Source organism: Sciurus carolinensis, chromosome 17, assembly GCF_902686445.1.
Source record: "Sciurus carolinensis chromosome 17, mSciCar1.2, whole genome shotgun sequence".
Taxonomy (NCBI): Eukaryota; Metazoa; Chordata; class Mammalia; order Rodentia; family Sciuridae; genus Sciurus; species Sciurus carolinensis.
In genome coordinates this window covers 8,032,909-8,048,518 of record NC_062229.1, presented here as the reverse complement: position 1 = coordinate 8,048,518, position 15,610 = coordinate 8,032,909, and the positions used below count along the sequence as shown (strand labels likewise).

The 15,610-nt window shown below is 39.1% G+C and overlaps 1 protein-coding gene across 1 annotated transcript; it reads left to right on the top strand.

The window, feature by feature from the left end:
- The first annotated feature begins 6,161 nt into the window (after positions 1-6,161).
- On the top strand, positions 6,162-7,097 carry LOC124967934 (putative gustatory receptor clone PTE03). Its single transcript, XM_047530365.1, has one exon. It carries the CDS (start codon positions 6,162-6,164, stop codon positions 7,095-7,097), a length of 936 nt encoding a protein of 311 aa, XP_047386321.1.
- The last annotated feature ends 8,513 nt before the right edge of the window (positions 7,098-15,610 follow it).

Here is a 15,610-nt window from a genome sequence, read left to right as displayed (position 1 = left end):
GCAGTGGCTGCTGCCGCTGATGCAACTACGGCGGTAATGACTGCCGCGGTGATTCCAAGTCCCTCTTATTTCTGGAAAGCAATACTGGCAATTCATCATCTGTAACAGAGACTGGGACTGGTAGGAAGGTAGGAACACACATTAAGTCTGCCAGCAGGAACCTAGAAGCATTTTAACATTGAGAGATAGCACAAATCTGAAGTACAATTGAGAGAAGCAGTTGTTTTGTTACATAGTTGAACTGTTCCTCCTAAGAGACTAAAAAGAGGTTGTAAGTTAGTTTATTCCGTGGAAACACACAAACTGAGCCGCAGCTCCAGTAAAGCACCGGGTTACCCTTATTACCCAGAGTTAAAAAATCCCAAACAAAGAGACAAAGAGAAAGTTTATCTTTAGGGGAACTGAAGGTCTCCTCTATTCCCCCATTTTGTTTATAAAGAGTATTTTTGAGGGTGAGATGTGTATGTTCAACAATACCTTGTTTTTGTGGGTTATAAGGTACATCTGTGGTTAGAGTTATTTTAATTTTAGTGAGGAATTGGTTCTTACCAATTTTAGTTTTTAAAGAAAAATTTAGACTTTATAACGTAGTACAATTTTTAACAGTTGCTTAACCATAATTGTATAAACCCCTATTTTTAAGATAATTGTTCTAAAGAATAAAACTTAATAGACACAAAGTTAAGAGTAAATTAGTGTTTCTAAGAAATCCTTGTCATTTTACCATGTCATTTTACCATATAGATTAAACTTTGGCTTATATCAGAACATTAGTATTTCACCTTAGGAAAAACCTTAAATAGCTTTAGCTGTCTCACATACACACAACCAACTTAGTTACACACAGACTTTCTTAGCACTAGACCCTCATGTATTCCATCACACAGGCACTTTCTTACCCAGAAACATTTTCTTTTTCTTTTTATTTTTAATATATTTTCAATCCAAGAACCTTTTATTTTCTCTTTCCTATTTGTTGACCCCTTTTTGTTCACATTCTGAAACAACTCTTATGAAATTTCTGAATTTAGATAAATCACTCTATTTTAATAAGATTAAATATTTTGTTGTTTATAGTACTCTTAATTGAAACACAGGTGAAACTTTTGGGACCCTTTATATATAGAATTCCACTTGTTAGGACATAACTCTTAATAACCTTGTTTCTAGTTTAGTGAGGACACAAAGTAATTGTAAACCCTTTCTTTTTACCAACCTATGAAAACACCAATAATGTTTAAGTATGTTACCCCATGTAATTTAAGGAGTTAAAAGTACTTAATGTTATTTAACAATTAGCATTTAACTTTGTAAATTAACCAGACGTCTCTACAAACACATTTGAGTAATCCCATACATGTTAACTCCAATTTATTTATTTTATAAAAACCAAGATATCAGACAAGTGTCCTGAACAGGATCTGCTGCCTCTTTCCTGTTGAAGAAAAGTCCTAGAAGCAATTGATATTAGACATTGTTTAACATTAACATTTCATTAGTTTGACCACCTGGAGACTTGCAAGTTATTTTTAAAGATATTTTACTTTTATTAGTTTACCCAATTTAAATTGAACCCTTTTTAAATCACGTGAATAAAAGTATTTGGATCCATTTTTAAATTTTAATTTTAAGAGCGCTCAGTTTTGACAAAACATGACATTAGACAGCACAACATAACACATAACACAAAATCAAAGGCCTTGTAACTTTATAGGTAAATGTTCATTGCAATGAAACAGATGTTCAAAACTTCAGTTGAATAAAAAATAGAACTGATCAAAAAGAAAAAAAAATCATTAACCTAGGTATGCAGGATCAAAATTATGAGCTCAAAGATACAGCATTAAAGAAAAACAAAACAAACGAAGAATCCTAGAAAATAAGTTAGTTAAGTTTAAAACGGACACCTTTTTTTTTCTTTTCTTCAGGTTACCCCTCCTCCTTCCCGCTGAGACTGCTGCAGTTTACATTCCATTGCAGGCTTTGACAAGGCCAGGCAGGGGGGAGGGAGGATCACCCAGGACTTTTTAACCCCTTTTTTCCTGGTTGAGAAATCAGGTTAGGTTTGAATGCAGAAAATCATGAAACAATTATCTCCCAATACTTGTGGGGACTATGGCTACTATATTACGTTCCCACTGTGGATTATTTAATAGCCCCTCATTTAAAAACCACGGAGAGACCTTCTCTATGGTATCAAGGAACGTTCGAGCTGTTTTTGCTTTTCCATGACTTTTTAGCAACTCCCTAAGAGGCTGTTGCATTTTAATTTTAGACAGTTCTGTTCCCATGGCCAAATCTTACAATACTAAGAACTGATCCAAGACACAAACAAGCCACACAACAAACACAAAAATAACACACCACACACACAGCTCTGATCACTGCTCGGACTCAAGGTCTTAATATGAACATTATGAACTGTTCCCTTGCCTGGAACTTCCCTTTTACTTTATACTGGATCCCTGCACTGACGGACTCAAGGTCTTAAAATGAATATCACCGCTCGGACTCAAGGTCTTAAAATGAATATCACTGCATAGATTTACCTTTTAATTACTTCAGCTAGTCGCAATGCTGCGAACGTCGAGACTGTCTCACTATCTTATCCTCAGACTATTTATGTCTTGAATTGAAAAACTTACTCTCGGACTATTTACGTCTTGAATGAAAACTTACTCTCGGACTATTTACGTCTTGAATGAAAACTTACTCTCGGACTATTTATGTCTTGAATGAAAGAAAAAAAAAACTTACTCTTTATTTTTCCTCGGGTTCCCGGGTCTCTCGGCACCACTTTTCGCACTCCCCTGATCGCGCTCCCCACCCGCAGAGAGACGCGACACCTGGTTCTTTTCGGCTCTTTATTCGCGCGCACATCCTTCCTCTTTGTTCTTTCTTTGTTCTCCCTCTTAGAGGAACTTACACTCCAATATATACATTACTGTAACCAATCAGCATTTGAGCACGTGGGGAGAGCATGAACAGATACAGGCAGTAAATGCAGACATGCAGTGATCATGCACTGTCCACGAGGGAACTCAATCAATCCCTGGAACTTCCTCAAAATAATGTCAGTTGTTTGTGCAAAAGTTAACTGCACTGGCTCACTGCCAGGTGCCATCTTAGCCACACCTAGGGCCAGGGGTCCCGGGTACCCCGACATAACATGGCAATACATTTTCTTTAATGAGTGGTGAATATCCAGGTCTTTGTTCAGTTTATCTTTATTTATATATTTATTTATTTATTTAATTTTTTCAGAGCTGCTGAGGCTCATTCTTATTTTTGAACTGCATTTTGAATACTTGAAATGCATTTAAGTAGTTAAATTTTTAACATCTGTAGTATTATAATTGTTAAATTTTACCACGGTTTAGATGTATTGCTAAGCAATATATTTTTAAGGTTACATAATTTTTTTGCTACATCTAGGTCTCATTTTTTTTATTTTAATTGACAGACCTTTTATTGTAAGTTCATAAGAAATAAACATTGATGTCATGCTGTTCACCGAGGTGTTCACTCTTCATGCTCCTCTGTGGATTTTGCTGACACTGTCTCCTGTCCCCCAGTATTCTTGGGGAGAGCAGATGGAGAGTAAGGGAGACACACGACTTTGATCTAGCATACATGATTGTCTGTAGCATTCTACGATATATTTAAATTTTAAAACTCCAAACAGCACAGAATGATAGAGAAAATAAGCACGAACACATGCTGCCAGATTTAACCAGATTGTTTGCTAAATTAACAAAACTATGCTCATTGATACACGATATGCTTCACATTCCTCTCCATTCTTTTCCTTTTTCAGAGGCAAACACAACCTCAAACCATCCTCATATGTTTAAAATTAATTCATGCACTACAATCTTTATATATGTGTATGTGTGCATAGGGAATGCATAATAGAAATGCCTCTTGGTTAGAGAAAACATAAATAAATAGTGAATTAATAAAATATTGGAATGGAATAGGGTAGTTATGCTAGAGAAACAGAGAAAAATATATGAAGACTAAGAGCTGATTAAAATATTATTGAACAATTAGAACAATGCCAGGCTCAGCACGCAAAGCTTTAAGATACAGGATGGCAATGTGATTTGCTGTCACTGCCCATGGCAACAATCCTGTGGATATTTGTTACTGCTTGTAGCAACAATAGCCTGGGTATTTATTGGAGGTGGACTGGAAATAAACTACTTCTATTTCTGTGCTGCTTCCTTGCTTGCTTGCTTATTCCCTAGCTTATTGAGGACAAAGAGGCTTGCTTGATTTTAGAGAAAGAGAAGCTTTGAGAGAAAGATAGGCTTTGCTTATTTATAGAGGAAGTTTCTAGAGAAAGACAGGTTTTTACACTTATCAGAGATCTATTTCTTCTTAGAGTTCTGCTGCTTTTTCTTAGAGTTAGGTCGTGCATCCTGTGAACTAGGTTCTATCTATCTGAGGTGCTTCTTAGTGGTGTGCCCCAGGTATTGCGATCTGTGATCTACGACCTAGAGGTGTGTTCTCAGTTCTCCGCTCTACAATCTGCCTTCTGCCGCTGCCTGCTGCTTACTGCTTTCTGCTTCTTCTCTCTGCTAGCCGCTTCTTCTCTCTGCTAGATGCTTATCCGTGGTGCTTCCTATAGGTGTGTGTCTTATATACCTAAGGCAGCCAATCAGCTTAGGATTAGCACAATTGAAGCACGCCCCTCGGTACCAATCAAGAAAGAATGAGGAATATCTGTTGATCACTAGCACAAAGGAGATATTAACTAATCAGGCAAAAGTAGATCACGCCGTGTTAACACTTACTATGTGCCACCTCTTGGCTCAACGCCAGCCACATCTGAGGGTTACCAAAATATGACTTCTGCAATTTGCAGAGGCAATCGCTCAGAGCATTGGAAGCCTGGGGGACAAGGGGTCAACTGAAGCACAGCACAGTTCCTTTGGGAATATAATACACACAGTCTTCCTGTGATTGAAGAAAGAAAAATAAATTATATTTTAATGCAAACATGCCATTATATTTTAATTTGATGGTTAGTGGTGGATACTTGGCTGTTTATTGTTATATGTTTTGAATAGCTCATATATTTTATAAAAAATTATAATGTTATTGTCAGTGCTATTTTTAAACTTACTTAAATTTTGTCATGCTGCTTGTGTCTTTTAAGAAAATTTTCTTGCTTATCCAAGTTCTATTTGTGTTGCTACATCCAGCTTTTATTTATTTCATTTCTAGATGTATTGTTAAATGCACAGGAGAATAGAGATATAAACATTAAATATAATAGATATTCATTGAATCATTTGCTTTTCCTGCTTCTGCATATGCGTGAGATTCTTGGGGTAGGGGGAGATTTAATACACTTATTCTTCCCTGAAATCAGCAGTTATCAACTAAAGATGCTCCATCTTTCATCTTATTCATTTGTCCCATCCATCACTTCTCATCTACTATGATGGGTACAGGCACTCTGCTCATGTCCACAGCAGAAGCAAGTAACAGTAACAATATTAAGTTTCATGGATAACTAATTAAACAAATTTTAAAAAGAAATAAACATAACTTATCAACATGGGAAAAAAAAGAATGTCTCATATCAAACCCTTCCCCCAAAGATTTCCTCATTGTGCATCCTCATAACATTCCCATGGAATCTCTTAATGACTCTGGTTATACAGATGCAGAGACTGAGTCTTCTCACGCAGTGAACCAACCACTGAAACCAGAGTCTAACTTGGGTGTGTCTACCTTAAATCCTGACTAACACTGTTTTTGTTAACTAAAATTTAATGTAGTTTGGTTTTGATTTTCCTGATGGTTTTAGGCTTAGGAAATATTCAGGGTTAAGACTGATATATCACTTTGTATTTTATTTCTAGTCATCAGTACAATGTGGAAAAGAGTGGGCATTCCAATAAAAATTCCAGACAATCAAGTAGGGTAGTAGAGAGTAGGACAGAAAGAAAAACATTTAAAGAAAAAGAGAGGAACAGAGAAAGAGAGAGAGAGAGAGAGAGAGAGTTGGAGAGTTAGAGACAGAGAAATAGAGACAGAGAGAGAGACTAGCAATACTCTCTTCACAAAATTTACGTGAAAGCTTTTCAAAATAACAGACCCTGGCACACCTACTCTGTTCCATCATCTTTTCTTTTCTTCTCAGCAACATGAAATCAGAAAACCAAACTGGTGCAGTAGAATTCCTCCTCCTGGGTCTCTCAGATGATCCTGAACTGCAGCCCATCCTCTTTGGCCTGTTCCTCTTCATGTACCTGGTCACAGTGCTTGGGAACCTGCTCATCATCCTGGCTATCTGCTCCAACTGCCACCTCCGCACCCCCATGTACTTCTTCCTCTCCAACCTGTCCTTCACTGACATCTGCTTCAGCAACAGCACAGTCCCTAGGATGCTGGTGAACATCCAGAGACACAGTAAGGCCATCAGTTACGCAGGCTGCCTCATCCAGGTCTGCTTTCTCCTGGTTTTTGGTGGAGTGGAAAACTTTCTCCTTGCAGCAATGGCTTATGACCGTTATGTGGCCATCTCCCATCCCCTCAGGTACTCAGTCATCATGAACACCCGCCTGTGCATCCTACTGATCCTGTTGTCCTTGAACATCAGCATTGTAGATGGCCTGCTGCACAGTCTGATGGTGCTGAGGCTGTCCTTTTGCACAGAACTGGAGGTCCCCCACTTCTTCTGTGAACTTGATCAGGTCATCAAACTGGCCTGTTCTGACACCCTCTTTAATAACATCCTGGTATATGTAGTGACTAGCATGTTGAGTGGTGTTCCTCTCCTTGTAATTATTTACTCTTACATTAAAATAGTCTCCTCCATTTTGAGAATTTCATCCTCTGGGGGAAAGCATAAAGCCTTTTCCACCTGTGGGTCTCACCTGTCTGTCGTTTCCTTGTTCTATGGGACAGCTTTTGGGGTGTACATTAGCTCTGCATATACTGATTCAACCAGAAAGACTGCAATAGCTTCATTGATGTACACAGTGGTCCCTCAAATGCTGAACCCCTTTATCTACAGCCTGAGGAACAGGGACATGAAGGAGGCCTCGAGGAAACTCATTAGAACCTCTCCTTTTTTGTGATTGCAGAATGAGTCAATGTAAAGAACACCGAGTAAGCCACATGTTGAGTTCTTACACCATCAGTTCCTATACTACCACAATTAGACTCCCTTATGCTACCAGTGTTTCAACTTAGACTTGAAAGGTGACTTTGTCTCCTGAAAACACCTGTGACCATTCTAAGCTTGATCTGTTGGTCATCTTTCATAGTAGCAGAACATAAGCAAAGGATTTTCATATATTGACTTGTGGTTATTTCTCAGGTGAAGGTTGGTGACAGCAGGTCATATAAAGCAAAGAGGTGAAAAAAAGTTCCAGGCGTAGCTGAAGGACTGAATTTCACCTCCGTCCTTGTAGAGTGCTACTTCCTGAAGTTATTCCCAGTTTAACAGCCTTATTACATTCTGAGCTTTATCACCAGGGCTGTGATGGCTGATTATCTGTACAGGATACTATTGAGATGAGATAATCCTCCACAGAACACCACAGCTATGCATTGCTGGCTGTTAACCTTTCTGAGCACACAGCTCAGAGGCTGATAAATATTCTGCCTGCACAGTGCTGAGACCACCCACTGCCCTTGGCTTCTCATCTATGAAATCGGGCTGAGTCGTCCACTCACAGATTTCACTTGGCTATGAAATTTTTGATTTCTATCCATAAGAATGGCTCTATCACAAATAAGACAAAAATGCCACTCAACTTTGCTCCAACAAGATGATCATTGAATAAATTAGACTTAATTGAGGACCTCTAGGCACAGCTCCCTGTAATCAGCTTCAGCTGTTTCCCTGGGAGTTCACTCGATCTCTGGACTGCCTGCTCATGCATATTCTGACATGACACCTCTCCCAGGGTCCAGAATTGTGTGTTAGTAATTTTTTCCTGTTTCCAGCATTTCTCCGCTTGGCTTAAAATATGACACATAATTTTACCTTGTTAAAATTTAATTGTGTCAGGTACACTGGCACACAGCTGTAATACCAGCAACTGAGGAGGCTGGGGCAGGAGCTTTGCAAATGTTTATGGCCAACTGGGGCCACTTGGTGAGACCTTGTCCAAAAATAAAAATATAAAAGGACTGGGGGTGTACCTCAATGGAAGAGCAACTCTGGATTCAATCCTCAGTTCCAAAAGTTGAATTGCAACATATTAACCATGTCTTCTTTTTTTTAAATTAACTTTCATTGTAAAAAAATGGGATAAATATTGATGAACTGTGCCTTCTTTTACTTGCCCTGAGGTATTTGAGATTTACTGATGATATTGTGTGTCAAAAGTTGATTTTCCTTGCTGCATATTTTTGCAAGATAGATGATGATATTAAAATTTAATTTTCTTTTAGGTATTTAAATAGCGCTTTCGCTTAATTTTATTGTATTCATTTAAAGTATGCCATGTGAAATGATTATTATAGTCAAGTAAATTATCATATCCACCATTTCACATTTGAGAAAGTACAGTAGCTGCTCTTTATCTGTGGTTTCTCTGCAGTTACAAATAGACAAATGCAATCAGAAAAGTTTACATGGAATATATTTTGTTTAAATTTTTTTTAAATTCAACTTAAAAACATAAAAGTCCTTTTATTAAAATTTTTATTTCACATGCCTGAAACACAACCAATCTTATTTCTAAAATTTTAAAATCTTTTTTCTAAGCATCTTTGTTAATAAAGTTCTGAATAAGAAAAACAGATTTAAGTTATGCTGCATTTTCAAATTCAATCTTCACGATGAATAGTGACTAAACATCCATTTTGATCTCTGAAAATGAATAATCGTGAGATGAATTTACACACAATTATAAATATGGTAATACATGCCCTCTGCTTTCAAATATCCCACTGTGAAATATAGCATGTAGTATTAATGACCAGTCACCATACTGTGCAATAGAGCACCAGAAATTATTCCTCCCCTCCACCTGAAATCTGGACCTGTTCACTGACACTTCCTCACATCTCCCTCCTCCCTGCCATTCCAAGATGCTGGTAACAACTATTCTACTCTCTACTTCTGAGATCAACATTTTAGATTCCATCTCTGAATCATTCGGTCACTATACAGTGTACACATGTGATAAATTATCAAAATGCACCCAATAAAAATGTACAATTGTGCCCCTAAAAAGAAAATAAAACTTACAAAACAAAGACCTTGATAATACACCAGGAAGAAATTATTTTTAATGAGTAGGTAGATAGGGTTTTGCACAGTTCATAAGACAGAGAAACTCTTGTACACAGGCAAACTTTGTATAGATTCCAGGAAACCTGGGTTAGGGTCCAAAGAAAATAAAACAAAAGTAAATACATTGCTTTCTTGTAATATATTTGAGGAGTATCTCATGCTAAGTCAGACTGTGATGAAAGGTATTTATGAAAATTATTATACAGTAGCTCATAGAATGAAGTGATTATTTCTTTAATAATGTACAGGATGACGCCCTTCATCACACCCAGCTGTGCTTCATCCTTTCCCTCCCATCCTTGACTGACATCTATTTAAGCACAAGCACAATACCAAAGATCCTGGGAACATCAGAGCACAGGACCTGAGCATCACTTAAGCAAAATTTCTCTCCTAGCCATGCTTTGTCTTGGTTTATACTTTTTTAGAAAATTTCCCTCGCAGTAATGTTTTGTAATAGTTTCATGTCTGTCAGTAACTCTTGGAATAAATGGTTACCATGAACCTCTGCCCTCTGAGTCCTGCCGATTCAGTCCTCTCTGTTCAGCAATATTGTAGATGATCTGATGTGTCAGATGGTGCCATGACTTCCCTTCTGCACAGACCTGGAGATCCTCACTTCTAAATACTCACTCAGATCATCAAGCCCATCTGTCAAGTGCCCTCATTCATGACATCCTGAGGCATCCACAAGAGGAGAAAAATAGACAATGCACAAGGAAAACAAGCATGACAGGCATGTGAGGTGCCATCTGGATCTCTTGTCAGGAGAGGTGGACTTATCACCACAGCAGCTGAGGGATGCTGGCAGTCAGCCTTCGCTCTTGGATCCCTTCTGGGAATTCTGTGGTAGCACAGAATGACTGAACTGAGTTTAGTGGTGCATGTCTATAATCCCAGCAGCTTGGGAGGCTGAGGCAGAAGGATTGAGGGTACAAAGTCAGCCAGGCAATTTAGCGAGACCCTGAGCAATTTAGCAAGACCCTGTCCCAAAATTAAAAAATGAAATAGGGCTGCGGATGTGGCTCAGGAGTTAAGCGCCCCTAGGTTCAATTCCTGGCACCAATAAATAAATAAATAAATAAATAAATAAATAAATAAAAGAAGAGATGGACTGCAACCAAGATTACTTCCCCTTCCCAAATTACATCCATGGCCAAACTCTGCAGTTTAAAAACCTGACTCACTTGCTCTTCTTGGGGACATACCAGAAGGTGAAGGTGCATCTCATCTCCATAATCCCCAGTCAGGTCAGAGTATACTGGTGGTGCTAGCACAAATTATTCCTCAGCCTAATCTATTCTCCAGCTCTTCTCTTCCCCAGGGTCTCATTCCAGGTGCATGTTCTAATAACCCGTCAGTATCAACCTCTGATTCTGTCTAATTCTTGGTAGCTCTACTGGTTGTAATAAGAAAATCATGTTCTTTTAAGTGCTGAGAAACGCTGTGGATTATGTCAGGAAATAAGAAGAGGCCAAATTATTTCAATTTGGAACAGGATGGTAATGAGATGCTTCACTGAGAAGAAGACATTTTAGAAAAGACCTGGTGTAGTCAAGAACACATCATGTGATTATGTAGAGATAGAACCAACTTTGCATTCCTTGAGAAAAAAATATAGTTACAATCTGTGTTCTTTTCTGGGCTCATATTTCTGTCATTCTGCCAGAAATTTTGCAGTCTAAGTACATTTTGGTTTTCTTTTTGTGTATTAAAGCTTTCTGTATCCATCATCCACGATGTGGATGATATAGAGCATATTCCTTCCCTATATTTCCTGAAATCACCCTTTAATGTTAAAATCAATTAATCAGCTCCCCTGAATGTTAGGAAGAACTTCTATATAAATTTTGTGAGTCTGGTGATGTTCCATGGAAACTTGTATTACTTATAAATTTTAAATTATTTTTGTTTCCAAGATTAGTTGCTTTCTGTGCTTTATTGAGAGAAATGTGCGTGCCTAGTTAATTTCATCACTTCTAACTTGTGTTGAACTCGTTCACTCTAGAACATGGTTCTAGAAATTCCCACATCTCTCTTCTGTATCATATTTTTCTGACTTGATGAGGTCATTTCTGGTAGCCTCCAATACATGAGTTTCTCTTAAAAATTAAACAAAACCCCATTGAAGATATATTATATTTTTCTACTCTTTCCCCTTTTTAAATAAATAGGGTTGAGATGTTGAAGAAAACCACCACAATCCATCTCTTCACAAATTGCAAATAATATATTCAATGAAATATAATTTCACATGGAAAGAGGTTAAATGTAAATAACTTGATAAACATATGATGATAGAGAAATCACTAAATGTGGAAGGTTTTCAAATAAACACCAACACAAAACACCAACTCCATTAAGTGATGGGTGATATCCAACACAATGTGCTAAATATATGGACACACTGCTTTTGGTGGTTTTGTAACTTGAATTATAATTTCACATAAAAATGAAGAACCATAAATTCAACTACCCTTTCTGTATGTGAAGAAAACTACTGAAACTATTGTGATAAAATTGAAGAATGTGTTCAACAAATTCAAAATGAAGGGGGCCAAGATGGCAGACTAGAGGGCGGCTGCATTTCAAATTGCTCCAGGACGGAAGATTCAAAAGAGGAGATAGTGAGAGACTTGGGACCAACTCAAAGCCGCCGGGTGAGTCTCTCCCGCTGGGTAGGCGTCCCAGATGGGGCGGTAGCCCCAGAATGCAGGGAATTTGTGAAGTGGAGTTGCTCGGCGAGACGCCCCTCCCCCCGCTGGAGCGGTAAACATGGACAACTGGGATCATCGTAGAGGAGGCGACTCAGCACAGCGCTTGGACTCGAGCAACCACTGGGGCTCCAGGCGGCTGCCTGAGGAGGAGCTGCATGGCGAGCTGTTTAGACCCAGAATGACCACTTCTGAACACCGGGGGCTTGCACAGAGGAAGAGGAGAAGCCTGGCGGGTCGCTTGGTCTAGGAGTGACTGCATCAGAGCCACAGGCGGTTGCCAGAGGAGGAGCTCTGTGGTGAGCTGTTTGAACTCAGAAAAACTGTTCCAGAACACTGGTGGCCTGCCTGGAGGAGGAGAGCGGTGGTACACTTGGTCTAGGAGTGACTGCATCAGAGTCACAGGTGGTTGCCAGAGGAGAATGCGAGTGGTGAGTTGATTGGACTAAAAGCTCCTGAACACCGGTGACCTGCCTGGAGGAGGAGCGTGGTGAGTCACTTGGTCTCGGAGCCACCGCTCCTGAACACCTGGTGGGCTAACCCAAGGAGGAGGAGGAGGAACAGGGCAGGTCTCTTGGACTTGGAGTGACTGCCTAGGGCTGGGGGTGGTTGGTGGGAGGGGGAGACCCGAAGTGAGTTGTTTGGACTCCTAGTAACTGCGTCGGAAACCGGGCTGCTATCTGGAGGAGGAGGTGTGTGGCGGGTCTCTGGGTATCGGAGCTATTGTACGGGGCTCCAGGTGGTGGCTCAGAGGAGGGGCTGCATAGCCAGGCGATTGGTGCAGAGCAGGGTCCCAGGAGCTAGGTGGCTTCTTGCTGGAAGAGCCGCACAGAGACACGCCTAGGGGCGGAGCGAAGTTTCCAGGGCTGCGGGCAGATTCTCTGGGAGAGGCAGCCTAAGGAGACTCGCCTGCGAAGGGTGAGGCTCCCAGGCCCAGGACGTAGGTCCGGGCCCCTGGGATCGTTGCAGAGGAAGACAGCCCAGCCCAGGCGGTAGTTGTAGATTGAGGGGAAGCTCTAGGAGGGCAACTGACCAGCGAGACGTCCCCACCGAGTGAGTCTTCGCGGCCGGGGGAGGTTTTCCCACAGGGACGGTAAAACCAGAGACACAGACACAAACAGGCTTTGCCTCAGCCCGCAGTCTAGTTCCCCATTGGATGACCATTGGTCAACAAGTGGAGGCACCTCTGCCCACTAGCAGGGAATATATGCCACCTGAGGGTCACCACCCCTAGAGAGGCAGCTTCTTCGTGGAGCTCTGCATTATCAACCTCCTCCAAGACTTCAGGCTACTGAAGGATAAGAGGGGATATACTAGCAATCTTCAGGGACATTATAAGTTGATAGAGGAAATCTGCAATATTTTAATGACCCACTGATTCATGAACAATATGAGAAAACAAGGGAAGAAAATGCCCCAAACAAATCTAGATGTTACATCAATAAAATCCAACGACAGCATGGCAGAAGAAATGACAGAAAGGGAGTTCAGAATGTACATAATTAAAATGATTAGGGAAGCAAACGATGAGATGAAAGAGCAAATGCAGGCATTGAATGATCGCACCAATCGACAGTTAACAGAGCAAATTCAGGAAGCAAAAGATCATTTCAATAAAGAGTTAGAGATATTGAAAAAAACCAAACAGAAATCCTTGAAATGAAGGAAACAATAAACCAAATTAAGAACTCCATAGAAAGCATAACCAATAGGATAGAACAGCTGGAAGACAGAACTTCAGATATTGAAGACAAAATATTTAACCTCGAAAACAAAGTTGAACAAACAGAGAAGATGGTGAGAAATCATGAACAGAATCTCCAAGAACTATGGGAATCATGAAAAGGCCAAATTTGAGAATTATAGGGATTGAGGAAGGCTTAGAGAAAAAACCAAAGGAATGAACAATCTATTTGAAGAAATAATATCAGAAAATTTCCCAAATCTGAAGAATGAAATGGAAAATCAAGTCCAAGAGGCTTATAGGACTCCAAATACACAAAATTACAACAGACCCACACCAAGGCACATTATAATGAAAATACCTAACATACAAAATAAAGACAGAATTTTAAAGGCTGTGAGAGAAAAGAACCAAATTACATTCAGGGGGAAGCCAATACGGATATCAGCAGATTTTTCAATCCAGACCCTAAAAGCTAGAAGGGCCTGGAACAACATTTTTCAAGCTCTGAAAGAAAATGGATGCCAACTAAGAATCTTATACCCAGCAAAACTTACCTTCAAATTTGACGATGAAATAAAATAATTCCATGATAAACAAAAGCTAAAAGAATTTACAAAAAGAAACCAGCATTACAGAACATTCTCAGCAAAATATTCCATGAGGAAGAGATAAAAAACAAAGAAGCAAATCAGCAAAGGGAGGAATTATCCTAAAGGAACTGTCAAATAAAGGAGGAAACAAGATGTGTCAAAAATTTTAAATATGAACCAAATGACCGGGAATACAAATCATATCTCAATAATAACCCTGAATGTTAATGGCCTGAATTCATCAATCAAAAGACATAGACTGGCAGATTCGATTAAAAAGAAAGATCCAACAATATGTTGCCTGCAAGAGACTCACCTCATAGAAAGAGATACCCATAGACTAAAGGTGAAAGGATGGGGAAAAAACATACCATGCACATGGACTCAGCAAAAAAGCTGGAGTATCCATCCTCATTTCAGATAATGTTGACTTCAAGCCAATGTTAGTCAGAAGGGATAAAGAAGGACATTTCATCCTGCTTAAGGGAAGCATAAATCAGCAAGATATAACAATCATAAACATCTATGCCCCAAACAGTGGCTCAACCATGTATGTTAAACAAATCCTTCTCAATTTTAGAAACCAAATAGACCATAACACAATAATACTAGGTGATTTTAACACGCCTCTTTCACCACTGGACAGATCTTCCAAACAAAAATTGAACAAAGAAACCATAGATCTCAATAACACAATCAATAATTTAGACTTAACCGACATTTATAGAATATACCATCCAACCAAGAGCGAATACACTTTCTTCTCAGCAGCACATGGATCCTTCTCTAAAATCAACCATATATTATGCCACAAAGCTAATGTCAGGAAATACAAGAAGATAGAGACACTACCTTGTATTCTATCAGATCATAATGGATTGAAGTTACAAATTAATGAAAGAGTAAAAAACAGAAACTACTCCAACACCTGGAGATTAAACAACATGCCACTATATGATGAATGGATAACAAGATATTAGGAATGAAATTAAAAAATTCTTAGAGGTAAACAAGAACAAAGAAACATCATATCAAAATCTCTGGGACACTATTAAAGCAGTACTTAGTGGAAGATTTATTTCATGGAGTGCGTTTAAGAAAAGAAGTAAAACTCAAAAAATAAATGACCTAACACTACAGCTCAAAGCCCTAGAAAAAGAAGAACAGACCAACACCAAAAGTAGTAGAAGACAGGAAATAGTTAAACTCCGAGGTGAAATCAACAAAATTGAAACGAAAGAAACAATACAAAAAATTCACAAAATAAATAGTTGGTTCTTCGAAAAAATAAACAAAATTGATAAACCTTTAGCCACACTAACAAAGAGAAGATGAGAGAAAACCCAAATCA

Bases quoted from the DNA above. Each gene is read 5' to 3' on its own strand.
- LOC124967934 (XM_047530365.1), top strand. From the start codon at position 6,162: ATGAAATCAGAAAACCAAACTGGTGCAGTAGAATTCCTCCTCCTGGGT.